This window comes from Oryza brachyantha, chromosome 9 (genome assembly GCF_000231095.2).
Source record: "Oryza brachyantha chromosome 9, ObraRS2, whole genome shotgun sequence".
Lineage (NCBI taxonomy): Eukaryota > Viridiplantae > Streptophyta > Magnoliopsida > Poales > Poaceae > Oryza > Oryza brachyantha.
The window spans coordinates 1095779-1121379 of NC_023171.2; the positions used below are offsets into that span (position 1 = coordinate 1095779).

Here is a 25601-nt window from a genome sequence, read left to right on the forward strand (position 1 = left end):
AGAATGAGTTGCATGATCTAGGAGGCCACAAAAGAAGGTGCATGGAGGGGGAGGAATATATTGTTTTTGTCTTGATTCAAATTTTTAATGATTAATGACTGTAATTTATTCTAATTATTACAAAGTGGTACAAATTGAAGTGAGGTAATAATTAATGACTATCAATTTATAACAGTTGAAAAGCAGGACATGGGAAGAAATGTGGCCATTAGATGTACTCAATAGGACAGAACATAGTTTTTTTTGTGTTTGAATTTGTGAGTGAACTTAGAGAAGAGTGTGAGATGTTTATTTTTATATCAGTATGTATGTTACGAAATAATAACGTGTACACTAAAAACATCACTAGATTTTATTGGCTTAAGCAATCAGCATCAACAAAACAAAACCTTAAGGTTTTATGTTACAAATTAATAATGTGTAATCATAATCTTTTTGCTTATGCTTATAAGCCGAAAATTGAATTTTAAATTTAGATTTGATTTTGAGGTTTTTCATTTTAATTTATTTTCTAGCATTTTCTTTTAGATTACTAAGAACACATATATAAAAATTTATACCCAAATTATTTTTTATCATTAATAAGCGGTTTCGTTTATATACTTATAAACAACAAAACAATTGGGTTGCACAGTACTGCAGGTATACATTTATGCAAACGGCAAAGTGGCTATGTTGTGGTAACATGTAAACCATGGACAGCATAAAACCTTACGAAGTTACGAGAAAAAAAATGAGGACGTAGAAACAAATGTGGCCATCCGATGCACAGCTACTCAATCGGATGAATCATGGCATTCCATCCTATGCGTGTAGATTAGGGTGTGAATTTTGAGAAAGTACATATGTTTATTTTTATATTTGTGTAGATTAAGAAAGAAAACTAGATACGCTAAAACTAATGTGGTGCATTTTATATTGGAATAAAAAAACAGCGGCAACAAGAAAAACATACAAGAATGTATATACATTAATCTGTACAGACAAAGTGGGTTGTGTAACATGTAAACCATAGACTACATATAGCCTTATGAAATTATGATCCAAGAAATTTCCTGTGTCCACATGTGCCTAGTTGGACTATTGATAAATGCACAAACCTGCGGTCCCCAACTCATACATATGACAAGTAATAGTTGTGACTATGTTCATTAATAAAATTGGGTAAACAAATGCAAAGCAGCAAGGGTGGAAAAAGGTGAAAGAAACGGTGAGATCAGCTATAGTTAATTAGGCCCATATTGCTAGATCTCACCAACAAACCTGCCCTTTGAATAATTTAGCTTCAAAAAGAAAGAAAAGAAAAGAAAAGAAAAAAGAAGATGTGTAAACAAGAAAATAAAAATAAGAAGAGAGAAAGGAAATAAATTGCTCTTGAAGCCACATGAGATTGGCTAACTACCATCTATTTGTTGACAAGAAAGAAAGCTCTTTTCAGAAACAATATGATAATGTGGTTTGTGAGAGGGGCATCACCAGCTTTGCATAAACAATGCATTAAGTCACTGTTAGTGGAGGTAACAAGTTAACATCATGTAATTCTGGGCCAAATCTTTTTAACCCTCCACATGTACGCATCCTCATATATATGCAACCGAATTGACACCTTAGCTTCCAAGTTTATTGTTTCAGCTGCCCTATTATGACGTCTGCACGTTAATTGGGGTCTTCTTCTTGCAGGCTACTCTACTTCGTTTTGGGTCAACAATGGTGGTCCGGATCCAATGCCTTCTTGCAACCAATTTTTACTCATCTCATCAATGGCCATGAACATCTTCAGTTACTCCTTGCTTTCCACTACAGTGGTCACAGCAATTTCTCCTTATCTATTGCAGTTGTGGTGGGACAAGGTAACGCGTGAAAAAAATATTACTACATCCGTCCCTAAATGTTTGATGCCGTTGACTTTTTAATATACGTTTAACCATTTGGTTTATTAAAAAATTTACATAATTACTAATTATGTTTATATCATTTTATTTATGGTTAAATATATTTTTATGCATATATATAAATTTTCATATTTTTCAAAAAATAAATAAGATGAATGATCAAACGTGTATAAACAAGTCAACGACGTCAAACATTTAGAGACGGAGAGAGTACAATTTACCATTATCCAATAAAAAGAACTCATTAATCTGGTGTGTGTGTGTTGGATCCATGTTTGTGTGACATTTTACATGGTAGACAAAACATGATGACTCAAAATTTTGGAACTACCGGAAGTATACTTGAGTATCAGCACACTGTTGAAAAGTACTGTATTTCAGTCAGTTGTTGGCAGCAGATTTTGGCAAGAGATGTTCGACAGAAAAGTATTTATTTCCCTACTGGAAACACATGTGAGCAATGATCTTGACACGCTGTTGAAAGCATTAATAAATTGTCAGGTAGTGCCAATTGTTTTTACTCCGTGTTGTTGTTGCTGCTGCTGCACAGTACAGTGCGATTATTCTTATACTTATATAAAATTGGTGTACAGTGGAATGCAGTAGCTTGTCTTCTATTATTTCTTTTCATGGTTTTTATCTTGTGTTTGCCCATCTTTCTTTCTTTCTTTCAGTGGCAGTCAGGCAATCAGTCAGTTTCCTGGCTGGCCCCGAACCCAAGAACATGAACAGTAACTAAAAAAGAAAACCAATCCACTCCCCTCCCCTCCTAGTGAATCGGATGCTGCATGCTGAGGAGCCTAACTGTAATCATAGCTATAGTAGCACCACTGCAATTCACCCTTCACTTTCACGTTCTGTTAAAGGGCAAGAAAAAAGAAAATCTCTGCTTACACTGAACAAACCTGAAAAGTGCTTGCCTGAAAGGGGAGAGAGTTTTTAGGAGCAATTAATTGTGCTGCATTTAGTTTACCTGCAGATTTTTTATTTTCAAAACTCAAAATCCCAACCAATGGGGTTTTAATTTGTGCCTATCCATAATTTGGTATTAAATCCACCTTTTAACCAGGTGATTAGGATTCTTACCCACCCTGAGGGGGCATGCTGCTGTCTGTCTGTCACTCACCAGGGAGTGCAGTAGTTAGTTACTGGGAGGTGAAAAGAAAGAAAGAGAGTATAGCATAATAGTACTAGTAGTAGCTAACAACCAAGAAGATGCCATGTCCTTGTTGCAGGGACAGTAGTGGAGGTAAGAAATGCAGCACTGTAAGTTTGTGTAAGCTCTCCACTTCATCACTCACCAAAAGAACAGGAAAAAGAGAAAGAGAGGGACATGGAGATTAACTAAAACACACAAGGACACCACCCCACCTCCACCTACACACTCTTCTGCTTCTTCTTCTTCTTCCTCCTCCATCTCATCTCCTCTCCTCCATTTCCACCAAACTTCCCCCTTCCTAAGAACACCAAGAAAGCGGGCCGGGGCGACCAAGATCCAAGATTGGGGGTGTTCTCTGCAGCAAGAGCATCAGCATTTGTAGCTGCTGCTGCTGGATCAAGGAAGGGTTGAACAAGTGTTGGTGGTGGTGGTGGAAGTTGTTACAGAATTGCCGTTGAAGTTTCCCCCCTCCTTTTCTTCACCGCACCACACCAAAATCTCCATCCATCCACCCATCCGTCTGAAATCAACCTCCACCTGCACCTGCAACCGAGAGAGATTGCAGTAGAACCCAAGAAACCATGATGCAGTAGGAGGAGGAGGAGGAGGAGGAGGAGGAGGAATTGATCGTCTCGTTGGCAGCACAAATACAAGTGTAGTGACCTCCCTTGGTTTCACTGCACTGAAGAAAGCTCTTCTTGGAGTTGGAGCTCGCGTTTCTGGGCCGCTGCTGTTGTATGGTCGGTGGCGAGGATGACGATGGAGCACGGCGAGGATTGCTGCGTCAAGGTGGCGGTCCACGTCCGTCCACTCATCGGCGACGAGAAGCTGCAGGGCTGTAAGGACTGCGTCACCGTCGTCACCGGCAAGCCACAGGTACTACTTACCTCTATTCCTTTCTTCTTCTTCCTCATCTCTTCTCTTCTCTTTTGTCAGTTGATTGATGGCTTCCTTTTTTTTTTCTTTTTCTTTTGTTTATTTATGTCTCAATTCATGACTAGATTTGACTCATCCTTTTTTTTTTCTATTTTTGGGAGTGATTTCCTGGGAAAATCCTGATAATTTTGATAGGTCTTCTGCATTGTTCTTTTCTTTACAGCAATTAAGATTATCTGCATTTTTTTTTAATTTATACTCAGAGATTGGAACCATATTTTTCGGGATTATTCTGGCATTGATTTTTTCCAAGTCAAGAAAGAAGAGAAATCTCCCACCCTGTATTTCTCTGTTCAGTCCAAGAACATAGGAGCTCAGCAGATGAGGATTTGTTGTTGTTTTCTCCCCAATTTTGGATAGCAAGATCCTCTGATGAGGAAAATCTTGACAAATTTCATGGAGAATCTAGCTTGCTTCCCCTGATTTTAGCTCCTATGATTTGTTGAAAGAGATGCCCAGCTGTTTGCTTTCCCTTTCTCTTATTTTTGTTTTCTTTTTGATCATTAAATGAGGCTCCAGAGTCATCCTTCTCCTTTTTCTCGAGGAAAAAAATGCATTTTTTCTCGCTGTCGGCAGCGCGAAATCTCCCCCATTTTTGGGTGTGAAGTTGCGTCCAATCTTGATGACGCTCATGCTTTTCTTTATCTGGGGCTGGAATTCTGTCAGCGTCATGCAATTATCACCCAGGTTTTCTTTCTCCAGTTTTGTCCATCCAACCCTCATTCTTGTTGGATTGCTTCATTTGCTTCTTTGAGCAAGATTAGTTAACTTTTTAATCATGTTTAATTTAATCCTCCATTGCATAAACCTGCATGAATGATTTCGTTCTGAGAATGATGAGATCTGGCTTAGGTATCATCATCATCATCTCTTTATTCTATAAAAAATTAATAATAAATACATTTCTTCTCCTATTGAAGATGCTTCTCCTCCATCTCTAGTTGATACTACTAGTACTGTTTCTTGTTGATCTTTCTTGGGTTCCCCACCAATTTCTTTCGAGCGATTTTGATGAAAAGTTACTTTCTTTCCTTTCTCCCAAATCTTTACTGGTGGTGATGATGAGGAAAAAAACAGGATCTTTACTAGTTTGCTGATGGTTTTGGCGGTTGCAGGTCCAGATCGGGAGCCATTCGTTCACCTTCGACCATGTGTACGGCAGCTCCGGCACGCCGTCGGCGGCCATGTTCGAGGAGTGCGTGGCGCCGTTGGTGGACGGGCTGTTCCAGGGCTACAACGCCACCGTGCTCGCATACGGCCAGGTCAAGTGTCCGCCATTGCCAATCATGCTTCCCCATCCCCATGTGCAGCTTGGACCACCATGTTGGGGAAGATGCAAAAGCCAGCAGCAGCACATCATGTGCTCCTGCTCCTGCTGCTTCTCTTTTCACCGCTTTTCTTCCTCCCCCAGCTGTTTGTGCCATGATGCTAGATCATCTATCTTGACTATTGGGTGGATCGTTTCTTTGGTTTTTTCTTTCGCTGTGAAAATTAAAAGAGTAGAAGAGGATGGAAAATGCAATGCTGATTGATTTGGTGGTTTGTTTCTTCTCTTCCTTTTTTACAGACTGGGTCAGGGAAGACCTACACCATGGGGACGGCCTGCAAGGAGGGCTCACACATCGGAATTATCCCGCGTGCCATGGCTGCGCTGTTCGATAAGATTGACAAGCTCAAGAACCAAGTAGAGTTCCAGCTGCGCGTTTCGTTTATTGAGGTACATTAGCTGTTTCAACTGGATGAACGAAATATTACTAGGATTGTATAGAATTCAGTTAAGCTCTTGTGTTGATAGATTCTGAAAGAAGAGGTGAGGGATTTGCTTGATCCTGCTGCTGCTGCTGTTGGAAAAGTTGAGAATGGAAATGGACATGCAGCGAAGTTGTCCGTTCCAGGTAAACCCCCAGTTCAGATCCGGGAGGCGTCGAATGGCGTCATAACGTTAGCAGGATCAACCGAAGTGCATGTCACTACTCAGAAGGAAATGACGGCATGCCTTGAGCAAGGTTCTCTGAGCCGTGCAACTGGAAGTACAAACATGAACAACCAATCAAGGTTAGCAACATTATCATTCAATCTTTTACCTTTTTTTAGGAGGAAGCAGGTCCATTAATCAACCATAATTGATGACAAGAAACTAGCATCATTAAGATCAGAAACTGGCAATCTTTGCAGGATACAGCTGTTTGTCATGATTCCTTGCTTCTTTGTTTAGTGTACAACCTTTTGCAGGATTAGTTGATGTATTGTCCTACCCTCAAAAGGGAAACCAATTATGTGTCTAGTTTAAAGTAATTCTCAGGTGCTTTAGGACACATTCAATCAGATTGGTTACCTGATATTCCATTACTAAATTCTACAAACTTTAATGAACTTTATGCTTTTGGTTTCGGCATGTAATAGTCGTTCCCATGCCATCTTCACAATCACATTGGAGCAGATGCGCAAAGCAGATCCCGTCATGACTTTAGATGGAATGCCTATTGAAGAGATGAATGAAGACTATCTCTGTGCCAAACTCCACTTAGTAGATCTTGCTGGATCAGAACGTGCAAAGAGAACTGGCTCTGATGGCCTTCGGTTTAAGGAAGGTACTGGGCTTGTTGCTTGTTATATCTGAATTTCTAATCAACATCCATCTTGTCTCGAAACTAGCTACTTAGTATAATTTATTTATGCGTCATGTCATCAGGTGTTCATATCAACAGAGGACTTCTTGCTCTTGGCAATGTTATTAGTGCTCTCGGTGATGAGAAAAAGAGAAAAGAAGGTGCTCATGTTCCTTACAGAGACAGCAAACTCACTCGCCTTCTGCAGGTATTATTCTTCTGACCCAAGTGCATAGGACTTTTATATAAAAGCATTGAATTCATAGCTACATTGGAGAATTATGCCCAGCTCATAAATCATATAATACTTTAAATCTTTGCATTTAGTTCCTTTCATTTTACTGACTGCTCTGTTTTATATTTATTTTTTATTGTAGGACTCTCTAGGTGGAAACAGCAAGACTGTAATGATAGGTAATTCATCTCATTTGGAGATTATTTAATCACATTGGGATTTTTCTAAATTAATGCTTGTCTCCAATAATATTGAAGTTCCAGAATTGGGGTTTAAAATAAAAAAAAATCAAAACAATGATCCATTCATTTTATCTTCAGTTAAAAATATGCATCTTTATAATTAGTTTTTTCAAAATAAAAAATACTTTAAAATACCTTGATTTTCATTTTCTTTTGGTTGATACTAAATGCAACTGACATGGATCTATATTTTCTCTTGCAGCCTGTATTAGTCCAGCAGATATTAATGCTGAAGAAACATTGAACACATTGAAATATGCTAACCGGGCTCGTAACATCCAGAATAAGCCAATTGTAAGTATAGTAAAATTGTCTCCTCAAAAAAGCAACAGACATTTATCTGTGTTTTGTTTCTTTCATTAATCCATTTGATTCCATCAAGGTGATTATTTGACAATTCCTATATTTACTTTCCAATTTCCAGGTAAATAGAAATCCTGTTGCAGATGAGATGAAAAGGATGCGACAGCAAATTGAGTACTTGCAAGCAGAGCTCGTTTCAGCTCGAGGAGGAGTTGGATTAGATGATGTTCAGGTAAATTCTTTTCTCGTCTATTCTCTGTCCTTGAAAAACTTGTTCTATAAGGCACATTCACTCACACTGAGAATTATAAATAACACGAGCGTCCATTTCCAGGGTCTCAGGGAAAGGATCTCAATGCTTGAACAGAAAAATGAAGACCTTTGCAGGGAACTGTATGACATTCGCAACCATGGTTACATTGATCCTTGTGAACCTGAACTACAAGTATGTCGATGAGTCCTTCTGGAAGCTTTCGGAGATTTTACATTTGAAAAAAGCACGCATTTTACTCTTCTGCTCCTTTCATGATACAAGGGAAATAACAGACAGTGTCTAGTGTCTACTATATCTTTCATGCAATTGCACTTGAAATGGTACACGATGGACCACACATATAACTGTTTTGATCTCTTTCAGAAAACTGTAACTGGGTACATCAAAGGTGAAGGGCTCAAAAGAAGCTTGCAAAGTACAGAACCATTTGATGTCCCTATGACTGACTCCGTAAGAGGTAATCTATTAGCACCTTCATTAATTCATCTGCGTGGTATTCAGAAATTTTATTCACTGCCATCTTAAGCCATGTCTAAGCAGTGAACATGGTGACTGCTATTTTCATTTATTTTTCCTTTATAATTTGTTTATTCTGCGATAATTCTGTACCTCCAGCAGGCAGCCCTAAAGAGATTGAAGATGAAGTTGCCAAAGAATGGGAACACACAATGCTGCAGGATAGCATGGGCAAAGAGTTGAATGAATTAAACAGACAACTGGAGCAAAAGGAGGTAATAATGAAAAAGTTACAAAATCACCGTGTTTTATTCTTGTGTGCTTGCAGCTGACAAATACAAGCTAGTGTTCATTCCTGGATGATACATGATTGCATGTATCTCAATCAAACTTTTGTCTACAAAGACTGTCAAGCTACTTGTTAATTTTTCTGGATAGTCAATTCGTGTCCATATGTTGCATCATGGTGATATTCAGGTGTATTGTCAAATAAGTTATAAGGATCATTAATTGCACCATTCAATATGATGGGAATGTGGATACGGATATTATTTTAAATAGTTTACTTAGTATACATTCTACTCTTGTTATTCTGCTCATACTTGCCAAGACCATCTTAAATTTCCTCAATTTCTATGCAGTCTGAGATGAAAATGTATGGGTACGACACTGTTGCACTTAAACAACACTTTGGAAAGAAACTTATGGAGCTTGAAGAAGAGAAAAGAACTGTACAGGTTGTTAAAAAATCTTCCATTAGCATATTCAGTCATCCAACAGTTATATTTTCCTAATCGTTGCTTATGAAAGCTTCTTACAAGAAAGTTCTGAACAATTTCAGCAAGAAAGGGACAGATTGTTAGCTGAAGTTGAAAGTCTAAATTCTGATGGCCAGACACACAAATTGCGAGATGCCCAGCTGCAAAAATTAAAAACCCTCGAAGCACAGGTGAATATCCCTTGTTAATCTGTTTGAATACAGTTTCCATTGTTCAATACATGTTGGTCATATAAGACTGGACATGCAGATTCTAGACCTCAAGAAAAAGCAGGAGAACCAAGTTCAACTTCTGAAGGAAAAGCAAAAGAGTGATGAAGCTGCTAAGAAGTTGCAAGAAGAAATTCATTCTATAAAGGCACAGAAGGTTGTGTTCCTTTTCTTGTCATATCAAGTTGTAATGCATCATTTTTTGCACTATCACAAATCGTAAAATTTATGCCAACCTTGTTCCCTTATCAGGTTCAACTACAACATAAAATCAAACAAGAAGCGGAACAGTTCCGGCAATGGAAGGCTACCCGTGAAAAGGAACTTCTGCAGGTATAAGTAATTTAATATGCAGTTAAAGAAAATAACTGTAAAATTGCTGTTTCATTAAATTAAACCCATACAGAACATGGACCAGATAAAAATAGTGTGACCATATCTACTTAGAGGTTCATGTCTACCCCCTTGTTTATGTAATATTTCTGTTATACTCTGTACTATTTTTGTGGTAAGCATTATGATTTATGAGAAGTAAACCTCACTTACTGTTTCCTAAATGCAGTTGAGGAAGGAGGGACGTCGAAATGAGTATGAACGCCACAAACTTCAAGCACTTAATCAGCGGCAGAAGTTGGTAAGCTCCTTTGTAGAATTGTTTCAATGAAAAGAAAATGTCAATGTGAAAATTTTGAAAATTTAACTAAATGGAAAAATCATACTCCATTTTTTCCATACCATAAGATATTTTGGCTATATCTAGATTCATCCATGGAACAATGAATATGTCTTATATATATGTGCAAATCCATTAGCATCCAATGAATCTAGGGAGGGATAGAATATTGTATAATGTAAAACGGAGGTAATATTAGTTTATAGTAGGTATTGTCCAAATTACCACTGTTTGGAGTGTCTTAAAATATTAACCTTCATTTTATGTGTAACTTGCTGCTTGACATAGTCTTCGTCAAAGTTCATATAATTATGTGTTAGTTTTTTGGTCCTATTATCATGTCTATTTATAAAATATTAAATAGCAAAGTTTTGTGTCTTCTCTATACAGGTTCTGCAGAGGAAGACTGAAGAGGCTGCGATGGCTACCAAAAGGCTGAAAGAGTTACTAGAAGCTCGTAAATCATCAGGGCGCGATAACTCAGGTAATTTTCTCTGCGCTGTGACCATTTCTTGCATTATAGTTTATACTCCAGTCTAATAGCACTTCCTTTCTTTGGCTTTCTTCCAAACACCACAGGCATGAATGGTACTTCTCCTGGCTCTCACGTAAGTCATCTTTCATACCTAAGGAAGAATATCAGTTGCTTATTTGGAAATATCCTTGAGAATACCTTCTTGTGATGCAGATGAGTGACAAATCATTGCAAAAATGGATAGAGCAAGATTTAGAAGTCATGGTGCATGTTCATGAAGTTCGAAATGAATATGAAAAGCAAAGTCAATTGTATGTGATTTTTTTTATTTATTCCCAAACATGAATTCTAGAGATAGTTTGTCATCTAATGCATGATTATGATGACTAATTGAAATGGTTTTAAAGGCGTGCTGCACTTGGTGAGGAGCTTGCCATTTTAAAACAAGAAGATGTCATGTCTTGTGCAGCTAGTCCACCCAGAGGGAAGAATGGAAACTCCAGGTAACTATTATCCCCTTGTTCTATTTTGTAGTTCAGGTACCTTTTAGCTGGACAGCATCTTTAAACATTGTAAGCAATATAAGAACACCTTTTAAAATGTCCTTATCTGTAATTTGATTGTTTTAATTCGGGTTGGCATTATATAATTCTCTCAAAATATGCAATCAGCACATCCTAATATTTATGCATATATTGTTGCCATTTTATTTCTCAGAGCAAATACTTTGTCACCAAATGCAAGACAAGCTAGGATAGCATCACTTGAGAGCATGGTGACTATATCGTCAAACACTCTCGTTGCTATGGCTTCTCAACTCTCAGAAGCTGAAGAAAGAGAGCGTGCATTCTCTGGGCGTGGTCGGTGGAATCAGTTGCGTTCAATGGCAGATGCCAAGAGTCTGCTGCAGTATATATTTAACGTTGCTGCAGATGCAAGGTTAGTTTGTTCTTTTCGCTTCAGTATGGTATCATCCATCCTTGTAGGACTTCTCAATTTCCAGAACCTGGAACCATTTTACAAAATAGCTGGAATCACGTCTTTTTACTAATACTAAATAGCTGAAAATATGTATGTTGTATATTGCTAAGTGTGGTACTGCTTTTAAAATAGTAATAACAAATTTGACTCTTGGATTTACTTCATTCATCTACTATAGTGATGCCCTGTCTCCTACCAGGACTAGTCGATTACTATAATGTAAAATCTGAACTCAGATGGCCAACTTTATTTCTTCTTCAAAGCCTAACAGCATGTGAATGGAAGAAAAATGTAGAGCCTTTTTGTGATACCATGTAGAAACGATCATTTGTACAAAAGCATGGAACTAACCTTTACTGCTGAAATATCAGATGCCAAGTAAGGGAGAAAGAGATGGAGATCAAGGAAATGAAGGAGCAAATGACAGAGCTTGTCAGCATCCTTCGACACAGTGAATCACGTAGAAGGGAAACAGAAAAGCAGCTTAAGCAAAGAGAGCAGGCAGCTGTCACTGCCTCTACGTCTCCAGTATGATTTCTATCAGCATACAACAATTATCCTTCAGTAGACAAAAAGTGATGAATGTTCAAAGGCATGCCTAAACATCTAAAACAAATATCTGGTGGTGAGGAGGGTAACCTCTCCATTACCCAGGTTCAAATTTTCTTGTGCACCCAACCGTAGGCTTGAAAAGGCAAAAAGATGATAATAACTTATTACAGTAGATGGACAAAGTGACAAAACATTGAGTCACCTGACTCCCTAACTGATAGTCATTTGAGTTGTGACTCCTGATGATAGGACACAGATGTACAATATTCAACAAATATCGTGATGATGAAAATTTTATGCATCTTACAGGGTAACGGAAATGGCTCTGTGAAGCACTCTGCTGATGACTCCAACACACCATTGTCACCAGTTGCGGTGCCTGCACAGAAGCAGCTGAAATACTCTGCTGGAATTGTAAATAGCCCCAGCAAAGGGGTTCCTGCATTCAACAAACAGCATCTTAAGGTATCTCTACTCCCTGTACTACTCTTCCCCCCACCTGGGCTCATCTCCCTCACATATTTAAAACCGGTGATATTATGATGCAGATGGTTCCCATGGCACAGTTGCCTGTTGGCAAGAAGGTTTCAATAGCAGGGCAATCAGGAAAACTATGGAGATGGAAAAGAAGCCACCACCAGTGGCTACTGCAGTTCAAGTGGAAGTGGCAAAAGCCCTGGAAATTGTCTGAGATGATCCGACACAGCGATGAAACGATCACAAGGACTAGGCCCAGACCCCAGCTTCTTCCTCATAGACCTCAAAAAGTGATGTGAAACAGGCTTTTCTTTTTTTTTCTTTGTCTCCACATGGACTGACAAGTTTTACACAGCTAACTACCTCCACAAGGTAACAATGCAACTAAAGGCTCCAAGAGATCTCCTTCGTGCTTCGTTTTTACTTAGCCATGGGATCGAAAAGGTGTATGTTCATAGGGTGACTGTCTTTGGATGTAAATTTCTTGTGCCTATATAGTGAGTGTGAATGTAGAGATGAAAAAATAGTGAGTGAGCGAGGGAGTGGCCATTCTTCGCAAAAGCACTGAGCACAATGCTTCATGTTTCAGCCCTCATCAACTGCTGAGATGTCATTCTGGTGTAAAGTCCTTGTGGTGCTCTCAAAAAGTGATGCTTCATGCTTCATGTTTCAGCACAATGCTTCAACATAAGGAAAAAACTACCGAAGGGACGCATCTTGTAAAGTCCTTGTGGTGCTCTTGTGTTCCTGCATGGGTATAGTTGCATCAAGGACGATGAAAGTTGAATTATGTGGTGCTTGGTCAGTGCTTATTTTCTTATCCTTTTTTTTTTTGTGGATACACTAAGATTACATTTGTTTGGTTTGCTAGGAGTTTATTGATGTACTACATCAACTTGTGCCCTTATATTTGACCAATTGTGTATTGTGTTATTGATGGTTGACTAAATGTGAAAACTAGAGCAGTTTGTGTCCACATCTAAAAGACTATATTTTGAGGAACACATCTTAAGGGGGTGTTTAGTTGGTAAAATGAAAATTTTTGCATGTCACATCAGACGTTTGACCGGATATCGGAAGAGGTTTCCGGACAAGAATGAAAAAACGAATTTCATGGCTGGCATGGAAACCGTGAGACGAATCTTTTGAGCCTAATTAATTCGTCATTAGCGTATGTAGGTTACTGTAGCACTTATGGCTAATCATATACTAATTAGGCTTAAAAGATTCGTCTCACGATTTCTCATATAACTGTGCAATTAGTTTTTTAATTTATCTATGTTTAATATTCTACTTAGGTGTCTAAAGATTCGATGTTATGTTTTTGAGCGAATTTTTTTAAGAACTAAACGGGCCTAAGATTCTGGATGGCAAACAGCCTACTGTTGTGCAATAGCTACGGTTGCTTGGAATTCCAGCAACAAGAGCCGCAGATTCTAAGCAACAAGAGCCGCAGCTTTTTTTTTTCCTTTTTGTAATCCTCATAGCGACATGTGCCAACTTGTTCATAACTATTAAAACATAGCATGATTTTACATACATTTGTCCTGCCGCTTTTGCACTGGCTGCTACTTAAGCCTGATTATCTGTCAGATGTGGAACGTGAGAAATCAGAGTTTCAAGCCTGTTTGACCCCTCCTAAATATGAATGAAACTTTATGACCATCCAGCCATGTTTTTGAACGCGTAAACTGTGCTGCTAATCTTAATTATTTTCTTCTAGCGATCGACTGATACATACCTCTACAAATTTAACGGAAATACTCCTGGCAACAAAGTTGAGAGGTGCCATTTCCGTTTAACAAAAATGACAAGCAACAAAGTAGCAGAATCCGTTGTAGTCTAGATGGTTAGGATACTCGGCTCTCACCCGAGAGACCCGGGTTCGAGTCCCGGCAACGGAACCTTTTTTTTATTCTCATATTTCCATTCCTTTTCATTTTCATTAACTGCTTGCTAAAACGGCTCTCAAGTCTCAACACTCCATGAAAACATATGGTGAGAAACACGAGGCAACATTAATTAAAAAAAAAAAGAACAAGGAAAATTGGCTCTGTGCCAAGCACAGGTGAGTATGAATCTTTTGCTTAAAATTTCGAAAGAAATGCAGCCAGACCAACCAAATCATATATTAATATGATTATGAATCCACGTTAGCACTTGAATAGATTCTGCATACAACATACACCATCATCCAAATAGTTATGCATAAGCCATAAGTGTCGAATACTTCCATTGGTACAAACCTTATGGAAAAGTCAGCACATTCAGACTGCCTCAAGAGTCAAGAGCAAGGAGGAGCACACCACTTGTGCGGCCTTGCAGCACAATTCCCTTGACACATTTTCTTTCAGACAATCTGTTGAAAAACAGGAGGTAATTAGTAGTTAGATGAAGTTCCATTGGTTCGTTAAGAATCCATACAAACTTACAAAGATTAGTTCTCAGCCCTGATTGGTGGATTGGCAGCATTGCACGAATTCAACCCCAAGCAATGCAAAATTATGAACCACAGTCAGTGTACGAAAAATTTGAAACAACTATATTACATACCAATTGATAACACCTACGGTTCAGATTTTACAGTAGTAGTAGTAGTAACCAGTATAAAAACTGGATCGGTGCTTCTAAAGTGTCATAGAAAGGCTGCCATGAACTTTAAACAGCGCACACTATGTGATTTTGTCTGTCGAAACTATCATGTATCACTCAGGAAAATCTAGTCATAATGCTGTTCAACTGCTAATAGATGACCATACTGGCCTTTATACCCTTTCCTCTAGATAGGGACATACATAACTAATCAAACTTTTATGTTGTAAATATTTTGGTCTGTACTAAACTAAAAAACACCATTTTTACGGTACATCGTCGTCTTTTCGCTTATATTTATGTTTATAAACTAAAATTTGAAATTTTTAACCTTAAATTTAGAGTTAATTTTGAGATTTTTTATCATACTTTATTTTTCATACTTGGTTTTTAGAGTGCTAAGAATATGTATGTAAAAGTTTTATTTACAAATTATTTTTTCGTTTGCAAATATGCCGTTTCGAATTTTCCACTAAAAACCTAAGATGATCTCCATAGTGTCATCCATATATCAATGAATCTGACCTGCAGTATTCCATACAACTCTTTGTTCACTGTTAAAGTGTTAAGTAGATCAAATAGAACCATAAATATGTTCTATTGGATCAAGAGATAAGATATTCCGTGTTCATAAATATGAACAAAAGAAATGAAGTTCCTAGCTGATCATAGTTACGTAGTAAAGAACATCACCACTAAAGACAGAAAAGTAAGGAATATCAGATATGGAGAACTGACCAATTGAGTGGTTTAATATCCCATCTACTCGGACGCTTCCTCTTACAAAGTACGCTTTGTGGATCCGGAACATGAAGCTTGTCTTTTTGATTGGAAGGATGTTCTTCATCGTCAGATTCACTCTCATACTCAACAATCCATCCATAGCAGGGTCGCCTTGTACTATAAGTTACTGTAGCTTCAGGGAGTGGCAGTATAGGTTTATCTGCAGGCAGGTCGACAAGCATGGAGTCCACAACTGTGGGTTCAGGTGCCTCGTATTGCACCTCATCTATTGATTCCTCCAATTGCTGCATTACACACCAATACCATTTAATTTTTGCAGAATATGAATTGCTGTGTAATTTCCAGAAATCATCAAACAAACAATTCTCAGTTTAGAGCTGCATATCGAAGTGTGTTGGCACCCATTTCACATTGGGAGAGCATCATATTGAATTATAATGTTTAGTTCTTCAAATTATCAAAAAAGACATGCCACATTGAGAATGTTTGCAGCAGTGGGTAAACCTGAAAAACTAAGGATGGGTCAGGAAAATGCAGAGCCTCGACAGTCATCCATGTTAGCAACAGATAATGGGACAGGATCTGAGAATAAAAAAATGGCTGCTTTTTGAGGACCAGAATTCGAAGTGAAATTCTTGATTTGCCCATTCCTAGTCATAATGAGAAAGAAATATGAAAGTAAGTGTTCCCTTAATCTCCAATAATTAGAAACCCTCAAATCTGCTACAACTTTGTCACTCTAATAAACAGATCCATTATGTCCTTTGCACTACAATAGCTTCATTTATTCTCGTATCGTGGAATTAATGGGATCGATTGATCCTCCATAGCTGGCCATGCCTCCTAAACATCTTAAAAACATAAAGCTACTATAATGAATCATTTTACATCCTAGCCAGCTTTACCTAGACCACTGTAATGATGACAGTGCAGGCCACTGTTGGAGGACGTGAAGGGTGGATAAGCAACCTTGTGTGCTTTATCTGGCAAAAATATGTAATATCCATTGGCCATGTCATAGTTTCTCTATTGGGCAATTTTACCATCCTTGGAAAAGGTATCAAAATTCACACTTGAAATTTTGGTACCTCAAGGTAATATCAAATTTTACACTAGTACCTCTCGTTACTTTTTCAAGGATGGTAAAATTGCTAATTACTATTACTATCAAAGCTGCTAAAAAGAATCGACTTAAGGTGTAAAACAACCTATTACTGGGAACTTTGGTGCAAGACATGCACTAAATAGGAATCATTTTTTCTCATAAAGTGCAACAGGATATATATGTGTTTTAGAACAGGAATGGTTGTAAAGAATTCGAGAACTGAAGTTGCTCGATATAATGTTAATTGGTGCAACAGAAATTCAAAGTTTTGCTGGATTTGAATTGTTTCACATGTAAGAAAGAATATGTGAACATTATAATGTGTTATAAAACAAAACTATTTGGTACCAAATATAGTTGCTAGAACTAGAAATATACATACTCCTCAATATATTAGATGTTTGAATTTGGAACTTGTTTAGGAAATGCATTAAAAACCCGGACTCTACATCCAAGCCGGATGTACACAGTCAAGTTTGAATCTAGAAGTAAAAAACAAAAAAATATATATAATGAAAATTGCAATTATTTTAACATGCAGATAACTTTTTAAAAAGAGCACGGGTAGATCCACAGCAGCCCAAGGATGGAGAGCAACATGCAAATGAGATGATGATCAAGAGATGACTGCAAGAAAATAGAAGAAAGCAAACACCTCCTGAGGCTCCTCTTGTTGCTCATCAACCGGCTGCTGCTGTTGTAGAAGCTGCAGCTGGCGCCGCTCTTCGTACTCCTGCTTCTCGAAGAGCGCCTCTTGCACAACGCGGTACGAGTCCTCCTCCAAGAACCGCCACCCGTCTTTCCCGTACACCTGCTCTCTCTCTCACACACGCACACGCAGACACAAAACCGACCTCGATCAGAGGCTGAAAGGACGGAAAGAAGCGATCCTTGACACAGAAACCACCAGCAAGAAAGGATCATCGTATCACTGACTGACTGACTGACTGACCTCGAGGAGTTGCTTGATGACAGTTTGGATGTCGGAGGTGGCGTAGCCCATGGGGATGAAGTGGTCGATGGCCGCGTCGATCCGGCGCTCCCCCTTCTTGGTGCGCGGGCGGGGCATTGCGCCGGCGACGGCGAAGACGGAGCGAGGTGGCGGACCAAAAACAGAAAGTTTTCTTTCCCAATCAGCACAGCAGCCCGGGTCCATGGCCCAAAATGGGTCTACTTCCGGAATTCAAGCTCGGTATCAAATGCAGCGCTATACTGATCAACTTGGGTCCGCCAGTACAAACAGTGCTTGCTTCACTTTGTAATACTCCGTCCAATTCTTTTATTCCAAAAATTAATTATTTTTTATTAAAAAACTATATAATTATTAGTTATTTGGTTATGATTTGATTTATTACAAAATATGCTTTAAGAGTGACGACTTATAATTTTATATATTTGTAAAAAAATTGAATGATATAAACGGCCATATCAAAAAACAACGGCGTCAAATAAAAAAATCAAAGAAAATATTAAGAAAGAGAATTCTATGATTTACATTCAACAAAAAAAATTGAAGACAATCAGAAAGCAAAGCCGAAAGAAGAAACCATGGGCTACATCTCGCGGTACTTGGGTCCAGCATGCGACCTCACAGCCTTGAACCACCTTAGATTGGCGCTTCTGCCAAAGTGTTGCTTCCTCCACAACTAGGCCTAGGTGGCGAGCTTTCTTGCTGAAGGCACAATTGTTTCCAGATGGACCATGCATGCATGCTGTTGGGATGATGATCGTGTTGAATCCCCATCCAATCGAAGAAGCTACCTGTGTTGGGAGGGAAGGAGCCCATGCAGCCAATTGCATTTAGAATGATCCACCATAGTTGCAATGACTCGGGGCAGGCTAACAGGATGTGGCCGAAGGTTTTGGCTTGCTTGCAGTTGGTTGGGTGCGGCAGATTGTTGAGAAGTAGTATTTGCATTTGGGTGGTGCATAGTTCCTCCACGCACACCGGGTCATCTGGGAATATTTCTCTGATTAAGAAAGATGCAGTGACGCCGGACTTGGAAGACTAATTTTCCAAGTTATCACATTTCCAGCTGAACATGACATCTTGATCTTCCATTACGAAGACTGACGACAAAGTCGACTACAGGCTAAGGTACTTAAGTCAGGGTTTGCACTATCGGTGAGCGTAGGGACGAAATTCCGGAAATTTCAAAAAAAAAATCGGATTTTTCGAATGAAAATTTTCAAAATCAAATCTGAAAATTTCGCCGAATTTCTAAAAAAAATCCGAAAAGAAAATGCAAGCGCGTGGACTCCATCAGCTAGCAGCTGAATGGCGCCGGCCGCCGCCGCCCATCCGAAGAAATGCAGACAATAGCACCGGCCACCGTCGAGTCAAAAGAATGGCAGAAGAGGGGAGGAGAGGAGGAGGGGAGGGAGATAACCTGTGGAAGAGCCGCGCCTAAGGGTGTAAGTGGGCTAGCCCGCCAACCCGCTTATAGACCAATTAAGCGGGTAACCCGGTAGACTACCCGTTTAATTGGCCTATAAACGCGTTGGCGGGCTGGCCCACTTGCACCCTTAGCCGCACCTTCCCCTCCCCTGCCGCGCGCGCCGCCGTCGCCTGTGCGTGTGGCCGGTTGGTTTGGGGTGGGTGTTTTTTTTTTGCAAGGGTTTGTGGGTGCTGTTTGGTACTTTGGTTGCTTGGAGCATGAGAGAGCGGGTTAGTACAAAAATTTTTAAATTTGCTTGTACCGAATTTTTTATCCGTAGGCCACTGCTACCGGACCCTATCTACAGTTACCAAATTTTGATCTGGGGTGCGTTTAGATTCCAAAAATTTTTAGAACAAATATCACATCAGACGTTTGACCAGAGTCGGAAGGGGTTTTCGGACACAAATGAAAAAACAAATTACAGATTCAATCTTTTGAGCCTAATTAATCCGCCATTAGCACATGTTGATTGCTATATCACTTATGGCTAATCATGGCCTAATTAGGCTCAAAAGATTCATCTCACGATTTCTCTCATAACTGTGCAATTAGTTTTTTTATTCCATCTATGTTTAGTGCTCTATTTATGTGTCCAAAGATTTGATGTAATGTTTTTGGGAAAACTTTTTGGGACCTGTGACTAGGGCATGAGTTCCAGGTGCTCCTTGGATATCCATTAGCCATCGGTGATTATCGATGAATAGGACGGGCCTAAGGGGTGTTTGGATACTCCTAGCTTTTTTAAGTCACTGTCACATCGAATATTTGGACACTAATTAGAAGTATTAAATATAGACTATTAATAAAACCCACCTCATATTCTGGACTATTTCATAAGACGAATCTATTGAGCCTAATTAGTTCATGATTAGCGAATATGATGTTACAGTAAACATTTGCTAATCGTGGATTAATTAGGCTTAAAAAAATTGTTTAATGAAATAGCCTTTATTTATGCAATTAGTTTTATTATCAGTCTAAATTTAATACTTCTAATTAATGTTCAAACATCCGATATGACAAGAGACTATAAAAAAGTCTCTGGATCCAAACAGCCCTTAAACCATTGTTTCTTTTCCACACGTGTCGATGCACATGCTCTGAAAGAGTTCTAGAGATTTCCATGAAACCATTTATCTAACAAGAAAGTGTTTATGTTCTATTGTCTAGGGTGCAAATGGTGGAAGCGGCGACGAGTAACCTCCTTGGAGGAAGGGATTGCCAATCCGCTCCATGGTATGCATGTTGTCGTACAAGAAAATGAAACCTGCCATGCCTATAGTGCTATCTCGGTTAAGCTCGGGTTATGGATGCCCGAGCCACCATACCGTGTCAGCATGTAGATTTTGCTCCAATCTAGGTGGCACTATTGACCTTTCACCTAAAAAACATGTCGAATCTTGTCAACGTTCGTCCAATAGAAAAATAGTAGTGAGATTTTACCAACATAGCTTGCTTTTTATCATGAACGTAAAAGGAGCAACTACACCTGATAATAAGATCTAATATATATATATATATATCGCTGATATCACATACGGTATATATAGTGGTAGATCGGTAGTCTATGTAACAGTTGTGTGCAAAGAAAAACAGACCAAAGGGCTTCCTGGGTTGAGCGCCCTGGTCTTAGGTGGTGCAACACATTGGATTCTCATGTATGGCGAGATAGACAGCGGTGTTTTATTGTAGCTCAAATGAGGAAAACTATGATAGCTAGAAAAAGGGTAAAGCTAATAATGTGGACATGAATGATATTGGAGATGAAGGTGGTCATGATGGAGCCAGCAATGCCATCGAGTCCAAACGATGGGCCGGGGATTCACCAAGGACTGGGGAATTTTTTTAGCTGGGTCCCAAAATGTTTATGAGCCCATCAATTTTCTAGTTTTAAAGCCCAATTGGCTCAGTAGAGCATATATAAACCCTCCTCTAACCTAACCCTAGTTTTTTTCTCCTACCCCACCTACACCATCGTTGGCCACGGCACCTTCTAGCCACACACGCAATTGTCGCACCGTAGTGCAACCACCGGCCACCGCCACTCCTCAGCACTACGCGCGTCGCCACCCCTCGTTGCCTCCTTGTCGCTCATCGCAACGTGTCACCTCTCCTCATCACATGTCACCGCTAGTCTCAGCCCGGCCCTCGCTGCTTGTCGGCTGCCACTCATGGCCCTACTGCCTTCACACCGACCTTTGTCGTTGCACTCGTCACCGTGCTGGCCGACACCGCCACCCTTGGTTCCACCTCCGTACCACGCTATCCACCCGCCGGGTCTCCGGTTAGAGCCAGGGATCCGCCGGGATCAAGACCATTCTCGACCAACCCAATCTCGATCTTGCCCGTTGCCAACCCTAGACGGAGCTTGTAGCTTGTATGGCCGCTCCAACTGCTTCGAGAGCTGATCTGCGGTTTGGTTTTTGGGCATAGAAACCCTGCAGCTAATCCTAGTTATTTTCTTCGAACAATCTGCTGATACAAATTTAGCGAAAATATCCATCGGCCATTTTCGGTCATCTTTCAAACAAAAAGGGTCACAAACAAGATTGCAGCAAAATCCGTTGTAGTCTAGCTGGTTAGGATACTCGGCTCTCACCCGAGAGACCCGGGTTCGAATCCCGGCAACGAACTTTTTTTTTATTCTCATCGGTTTTCATTTTCATCAACTTAAAGCACTTCCATTAACTTTTTTCATTAACTTAAAGCACTTCCGTTAACTATTTGATGCTATATTTGAAGGACTAGATAAACATAACACCCAGCAACAAACAGAGAGGACAGATAATCTAAATGTCATGTTTGACAATTTCCTGCTGAATAGATGTTATGCTTTAAATGTCCACAGATAGACTAGTATTGATCATCCATCATGTGCCTGCTGTGTGCCAATACTGTCATTGCTATCTGCAAACTCAGCACCTTCCTTCAGACTTTCTCAAAAACAAGGAGCAAAAAAAAAAACTTGAACTTGTAAGTAGCATTTCTTAAACACAAATTAAAAATCATATCTAGCAAAATTTAAGAAAAGGTCCCCTACATAAAAACTCCTGAGAAAATATCTTACTGAATAGAAATTGTGATGGCCTTATGAAGTTATGATGCCCTGTTCATGTGGACAGAGGCATACAAAAATATTTAACTTTTATCTTGTAAATATATTGCTCCATAGAGAACCAAAAAAAATCCATTTTTAACAATAGCTCCATGCAGGTATTAGTATTTCAGTTAAACGTTGAATGGACTTGACCAGCCAATATGCCATACAGATCCTTTTTTCACTGTTAAGTAGTTCAGTCCAAATATTGAATTCGCACTAGAGCCCCGTAATTGCATCTTGAGCTAAAACAAAGGGATAAGATATTTTGTGTTCATAAAAGAGGAAAACAAAATGTTCCAGCGAGTGTATTTCACTGGATCAAAACAACTGATTGATCTTAGTAATTTAGTACTCCCTTCGTTTTTTTATTTGACGCTATTGACTTTTGAATTTACATTTGACCGTTCATATTATTTAGAAATTTTGTGCAAATACGCAAAATTATAAGTTATGCTTAAAATTTCTTTAGTAATGCATCAAATCATAACAAAATAATTAATAATTACATAAATTGTTTGAATAAAACGAATAGTCAAATATTGACTGAGAAGTCAATGGCGTCGAATAAAAAAAAGACGGAGGGAGTAAATAACAACAACGTAAAGACCACAAAGTAACGGATATCAGATGCAGAAAGAATCACCAGTTAAATGGTTTCATATCACAGCTTCTGGAACATGCATCTTCTTCATAGTCGGATTCACTCTCATACTCAATAAGCCACCCATAGCAGGGTCGCCTTGTATCAGAAGTTACTGTAGCTTCAGGAACTGGCAGTATAGCTTCAACTACAGGATCAGTCTCATCATGCACCTCTACAATAGGCATTTCCGACGGTGCCTCGTCCATTGCTGCCTCCAATTGCTGCATTACACACCAATACCACTTAATAATTGCAAAATATGTATATGCTTAATTCAGTGGATAGGAAAAGAGGACACCAAGAAAGCAACTTTCAGTTTAGAGCTGCAAATCAAATTGTGTCAGCAATCAATTCAAACCAGGAGAAATGGCAGATTGAATAGGTTTTTCAGATTGAATTGTAATGTTTAATTCTTCAAATTATCAAATAAGGCGAGCCACACTGAGAATTTAGATGGGACTGGCAGCAGTGGATGAACCTGAAAAACCTATGACAGGTCTGGAGAATGCAGAGACTCACTCGATGGTCATCCATGTTTGCAACGGAGAAGGTGCAGCTACGAAGTAGTCTAAAAAGTACAAATCGATCTCAGGATTTACTATTCAGTTTCAGACACAATTAATTCACCTAAGATGGAAGAGACGTCCGCCCTTTAAATGCAATTTTTTTTTGTGGCAAATCCTTCTGTCCTATATTATTAACTACAAGAAAACATGCAGTTTGATAATATCCCTGATCAGTACTAGCCCGTTGACAGATGATGAAAGGTGTAGCTTCACTAGTCATGGCAGTAGACACATAGGAGGTCAAGAAGCAACTGAAACATCCCTCATCCAGTAGATAAAAGGGGAGGCACGTTCTTCTATTCTAGCATATAGGCGAGCTACCTAAGAGGCTAAGACAATTCATTAGTAGTTCACTTAAGTTTTAAAATCAGTACCACCTTGTAGATACAGCTTCTTGTTACTGATCATCCCCTGCCTTTTCAATTAACCCACACAAATTGGTTTAACCCACACAGCAAGAAGTTCATAATCTTGAAATTTAATTTTAAAGTGCTTGAGACAAACAAATTCATTGTGTCCCTTTGGTTGTCACTGGTTCATTTAGTTTATTATTGTGGAAATAACGGGGTGGCTTATCACTTATGGTCGATCACTGCTACCTCAAGCCTCCAAACCAGCTGTTAGCAACCACATCACACGTGTGATTGTTTATTAGAACTAAGAACAAATATTTATTCTGATAATTGTGATTACTTTTAGGGCTTTTTTATCATCTACTAACAAATTTTTGGTACCTCGAGATACCACACCTTTTACACTAAAAAGTGTGGTATTTTTTTAAGGATGGTAAAAAAACTCTTACTTTTAAGACGTAAGAGAATTTTTACTGCTTCGAAAAAGGAGCACGGACATTTAGATGGTAATTAAGAAGAAGCAGGCGAGTTAGATTAGATGATGAAGAAGAGATGAATGCAACATAAACCGAAGAAATTAAACCACCTGAGGCTCCTCATCTTCCTGTACCTGCTGCAGCTGGAGCTGCTCCTCCCTCTCCTGCTTCTCGAAGAGCGCCTCCTGCACGACGCGGTATGCGCCTTCCTCCAGGAACGGCCACCCGTCGTCCCCGTACAGCTGCTCACACACACACACAGACCAAGAGAAATCACCTCCTCGGTCGGTTTGGAGAGAAAATTAGAAACCCTAAAGAGGGCGGCAGGGAGGGGAGGTTCACCTTGAGGAGTTGCTTGACGACGGCTCGGATGTCGGGCTTGGCGTAGCCCATGGGTGTGAAGTGGTCGATGGCGGCGTCGATCCGGCCACCCCCCTTCTTCGGCCGGCGGCGGGGCGGCATTGCTAGCTTGCTTGGTCCGCGTATGTGGCGTTGGCAATGGCGGCGTACGTGCTCCGGCGAAGAAGAGGAAGAGGCGGGCGGACGAAAATTTTCCTAATGACCAAACGAATTTATACACATGTATATAAAACATATTCATTAATCGTGAATAAATTCGATAGAGTCAAAACATATTAGTAATTTCCATAAAGCTACCTGTATAGTAGATCGAATTATCCCAAAACTAAAGATTTAACAATATTTTTACACGAAACTATATATTTAAAGTATTGTACGACAAAACTACATATTTAACATCGGTTTTATCTCAAAACTACGACTTTTATAACTTAAAAAGAAAAAAAAACATGTAGTTATATGATATTCTCACCACTAAATCTGTTGTTTTATGATAGAAGACCTTAAATCAGTAGGTTTTCGAGAAATTTAGTACTAAATCTAAATACACAACCATGAATTGGTAATTTTACGATAAATCTAGTACTAAATCTGTTTTTCAATGCACAACCTTAAATTTATAGTTTTGCAATAATTTAATCAAAGTACATGTAGTTTATGAAATTTACTAATGGAGCTGAGTGAGCAAGAAGAAAAAGGCATATATTTGCATAGCATTGATTTGCGTTTATAAACTGCAGCTCCATAATTACTATGAAAATATATAACAATCGAGACATAATAAAAATAGAATGGATGTTAGTTGAACAATAGCGTATCGACTAGTACCTAGTCTATAGAAGTGGCAGATGCACAAGAGAGGGGAGATGAGGGGGAATGAGTCAAGAGAAAAAGTTCAATGTAGAGGGGGAGGAGAGAGGACCAGGAAAAGAGGGCGAGAGTAGAAGGAAGTATGCATATAGAAGCAAA

The 25601-nt window shown here is 39.2% G+C and overlaps 3 protein-coding genes and 2 non-coding genes across 8 annotated transcripts; 3 read left to right on the forward strand and 2 right to left on the reverse strand.

Moving 5' to 3' along the window:
• Positions 1-3136: 3136 nt before the first annotated feature.
• On the forward strand, positions 3137-12851 carry LOC102719043 (kinesin-like protein KIN-4A). Of its 2 annotated transcripts, none has more exons than XM_015841240.2 (25): positions 3137-3927; positions 5103-5249; positions 5555-5704; positions 5783-6042; positions 6391-6578; positions 6680-6804; positions 6974-7010; positions 7276-7367; positions 7498-7608; positions 7711-7821; positions 8014-8107; positions 8266-8381; positions 8748-8843; positions 8948-9055; positions 9135-9251; positions 9347-9427; positions 9657-9728; positions 10158-10251; positions 10347-10375; positions 10456-10553; positions 10650-10745; positions 10960-11181; positions 11595-11751; positions 12085-12240; positions 12324-12851. In XM_015841240.2, exons 1-25 carry the CDS (start codon positions 3805-3807, stop codon positions 12549-12551), a joined length of 3108 nt encoding a protein of 1035 aa, XP_015696726.1. In that variant the 5' UTR covers positions 3137-3804; the 3' UTR covers positions 12552-12851. The 2 variants fall into 2 exon arrangements, with proteins under 2 accessions (XP_015696726.1, XP_006661028.1); XM_006660965.3 differs by having other exon boundaries at positions 8269-8381.
• A 1232-nt stretch (positions 12852-14083) lies between these two features.
• Positions 14084-14156, forward strand: TRNAE-CUC. Its single transcript has one exon. It is a non-coding gene; the product is annotated as a tRNA-Glu (tRNA).
• A 74-nt stretch (positions 14157-14230) lies between these two features.
• LOC102719325 lies at positions 14231-17889 on the reverse strand. 3 transcript variants are annotated; one of them, XR_001550994.2, is made up of 6 exons: positions 17646-17889; positions 17349-17504; positions 15583-15872; positions 14685-14702; positions 14499-14611; positions 14231-14423 (listed from the first exon to the last, which is right to left on the reverse strand). XR_001550994.2 is itself a non-coding variant. In XM_006660966.3 (5 exons), the coding sequence occupies exons 1-4, from the start codon at positions 17847-17849 to the stop codon at positions 14690-14692; spliced, it is 663 nt and encodes a 220-aa protein (XP_006661029.2). In that variant the 5' UTR covers positions 17850-17889; the 3' UTR covers positions 14260-14611; positions 14685-14689. The 3 variants fall into 3 exon arrangements, 2 of the variants coding, with proteins under 2 accessions (XP_015696559.1, XP_006661029.2); XM_006660966.3 differs by having other exon boundaries at positions 14260-14611; XM_015841073.2 differs by lacking the exon at positions 14685-14702 and having other exon boundaries at positions 14257-14611.
• Positions 17890-21694: 3805 nt separating this feature from the next.
• On the forward strand, positions 21695-21767 carry TRNAE-CUC. The gene has a single exon. It is a non-coding gene; the product is annotated as a tRNA-Glu (tRNA).
• A 950-nt stretch (positions 21768-22717) lies between these two features.
• LOC107304973 (probable inactive histone-lysine N-methyltransferase SUVR1) lies at positions 22718-24803 on the reverse strand. Its single transcript, XM_015841162.1, has 3 exons — positions 24615-24803; positions 24383-24514; positions 22718-23098 (listed from the first exon to the last, which is right to left on the reverse strand). The coding sequence occupies exons 1-3, from the start codon at positions 24732-24734 to the stop codon at positions 22874-22876; spliced, it is 477 nt and encodes a 158-aa protein (XP_015696648.1). The 5' UTR covers positions 24735-24803; the 3' UTR covers positions 22718-22873.
• Between the last annotated feature and the right edge of the window lie 798 nt (positions 24804-25601).

Coding starts and splice junctions, on each gene's coding strand:
- LOC107304973 (XM_015841162.1), bottom strand. CDS start 24,734: ATGCCGCCCCGCCGCCGGCCGAAGAAGGGGGGTGGCCGGATCGACGCC. Junction 24,515..24,614: donor TCGTCAAGCAACTCCTCAAG/GTGAACCTCCCC, acceptor GTGTGTGAGCAG/CTGTACGGGGACGACGGGTG. Junction 23,099..24,382: donor AGGAAGATGAGGAGCCTCAG/GTGGTTTAATTT, acceptor TGTGTAATGCAG/CAATTGGAGGCAGCAATGGA.
- LOC102719325 (XM_006660966.3), bottom strand. CDS start 17,849: ATGGACCCGGGCTGCTGTGCTGATTGGGAAAGAAAACTTTCTGTTTTT. Junction 17,505..17,645: donor TCATCAAGCAACTCCTCGAG/GTCAGTCAGTCA, acceptor GAGAGAGAGCAG/GTGTACGGGAAAGACGGGTG. Junction 15,873..17,348: donor AACAAGAGGAGCCTCAGGAG/GTGTTTGCTTTC, acceptor TGTGTAATGCAG/CAATTGGAGGAATCAATAGA.
- LOC102719043 (XM_015841240.2), top strand. CDS start 3,805: ATGACGATGGAGCACGGCGAGGATTGCTGCGTCAAGGTGGCGGTCCAC. Junction 5,705..5,782: donor TGCGCGTTTCGTTTATTGAG/GTACATTAGCTG, acceptor TTGTGTTGATAG/ATTCTGAAAGAAGAGGTGAG. Junction 7,822..8,013: donor CTTGTGAACCTGAACTACAA/GTATGTCGATGA, acceptor GATCTCTTTCAG/AAAACTGTAACTGGGTACAT.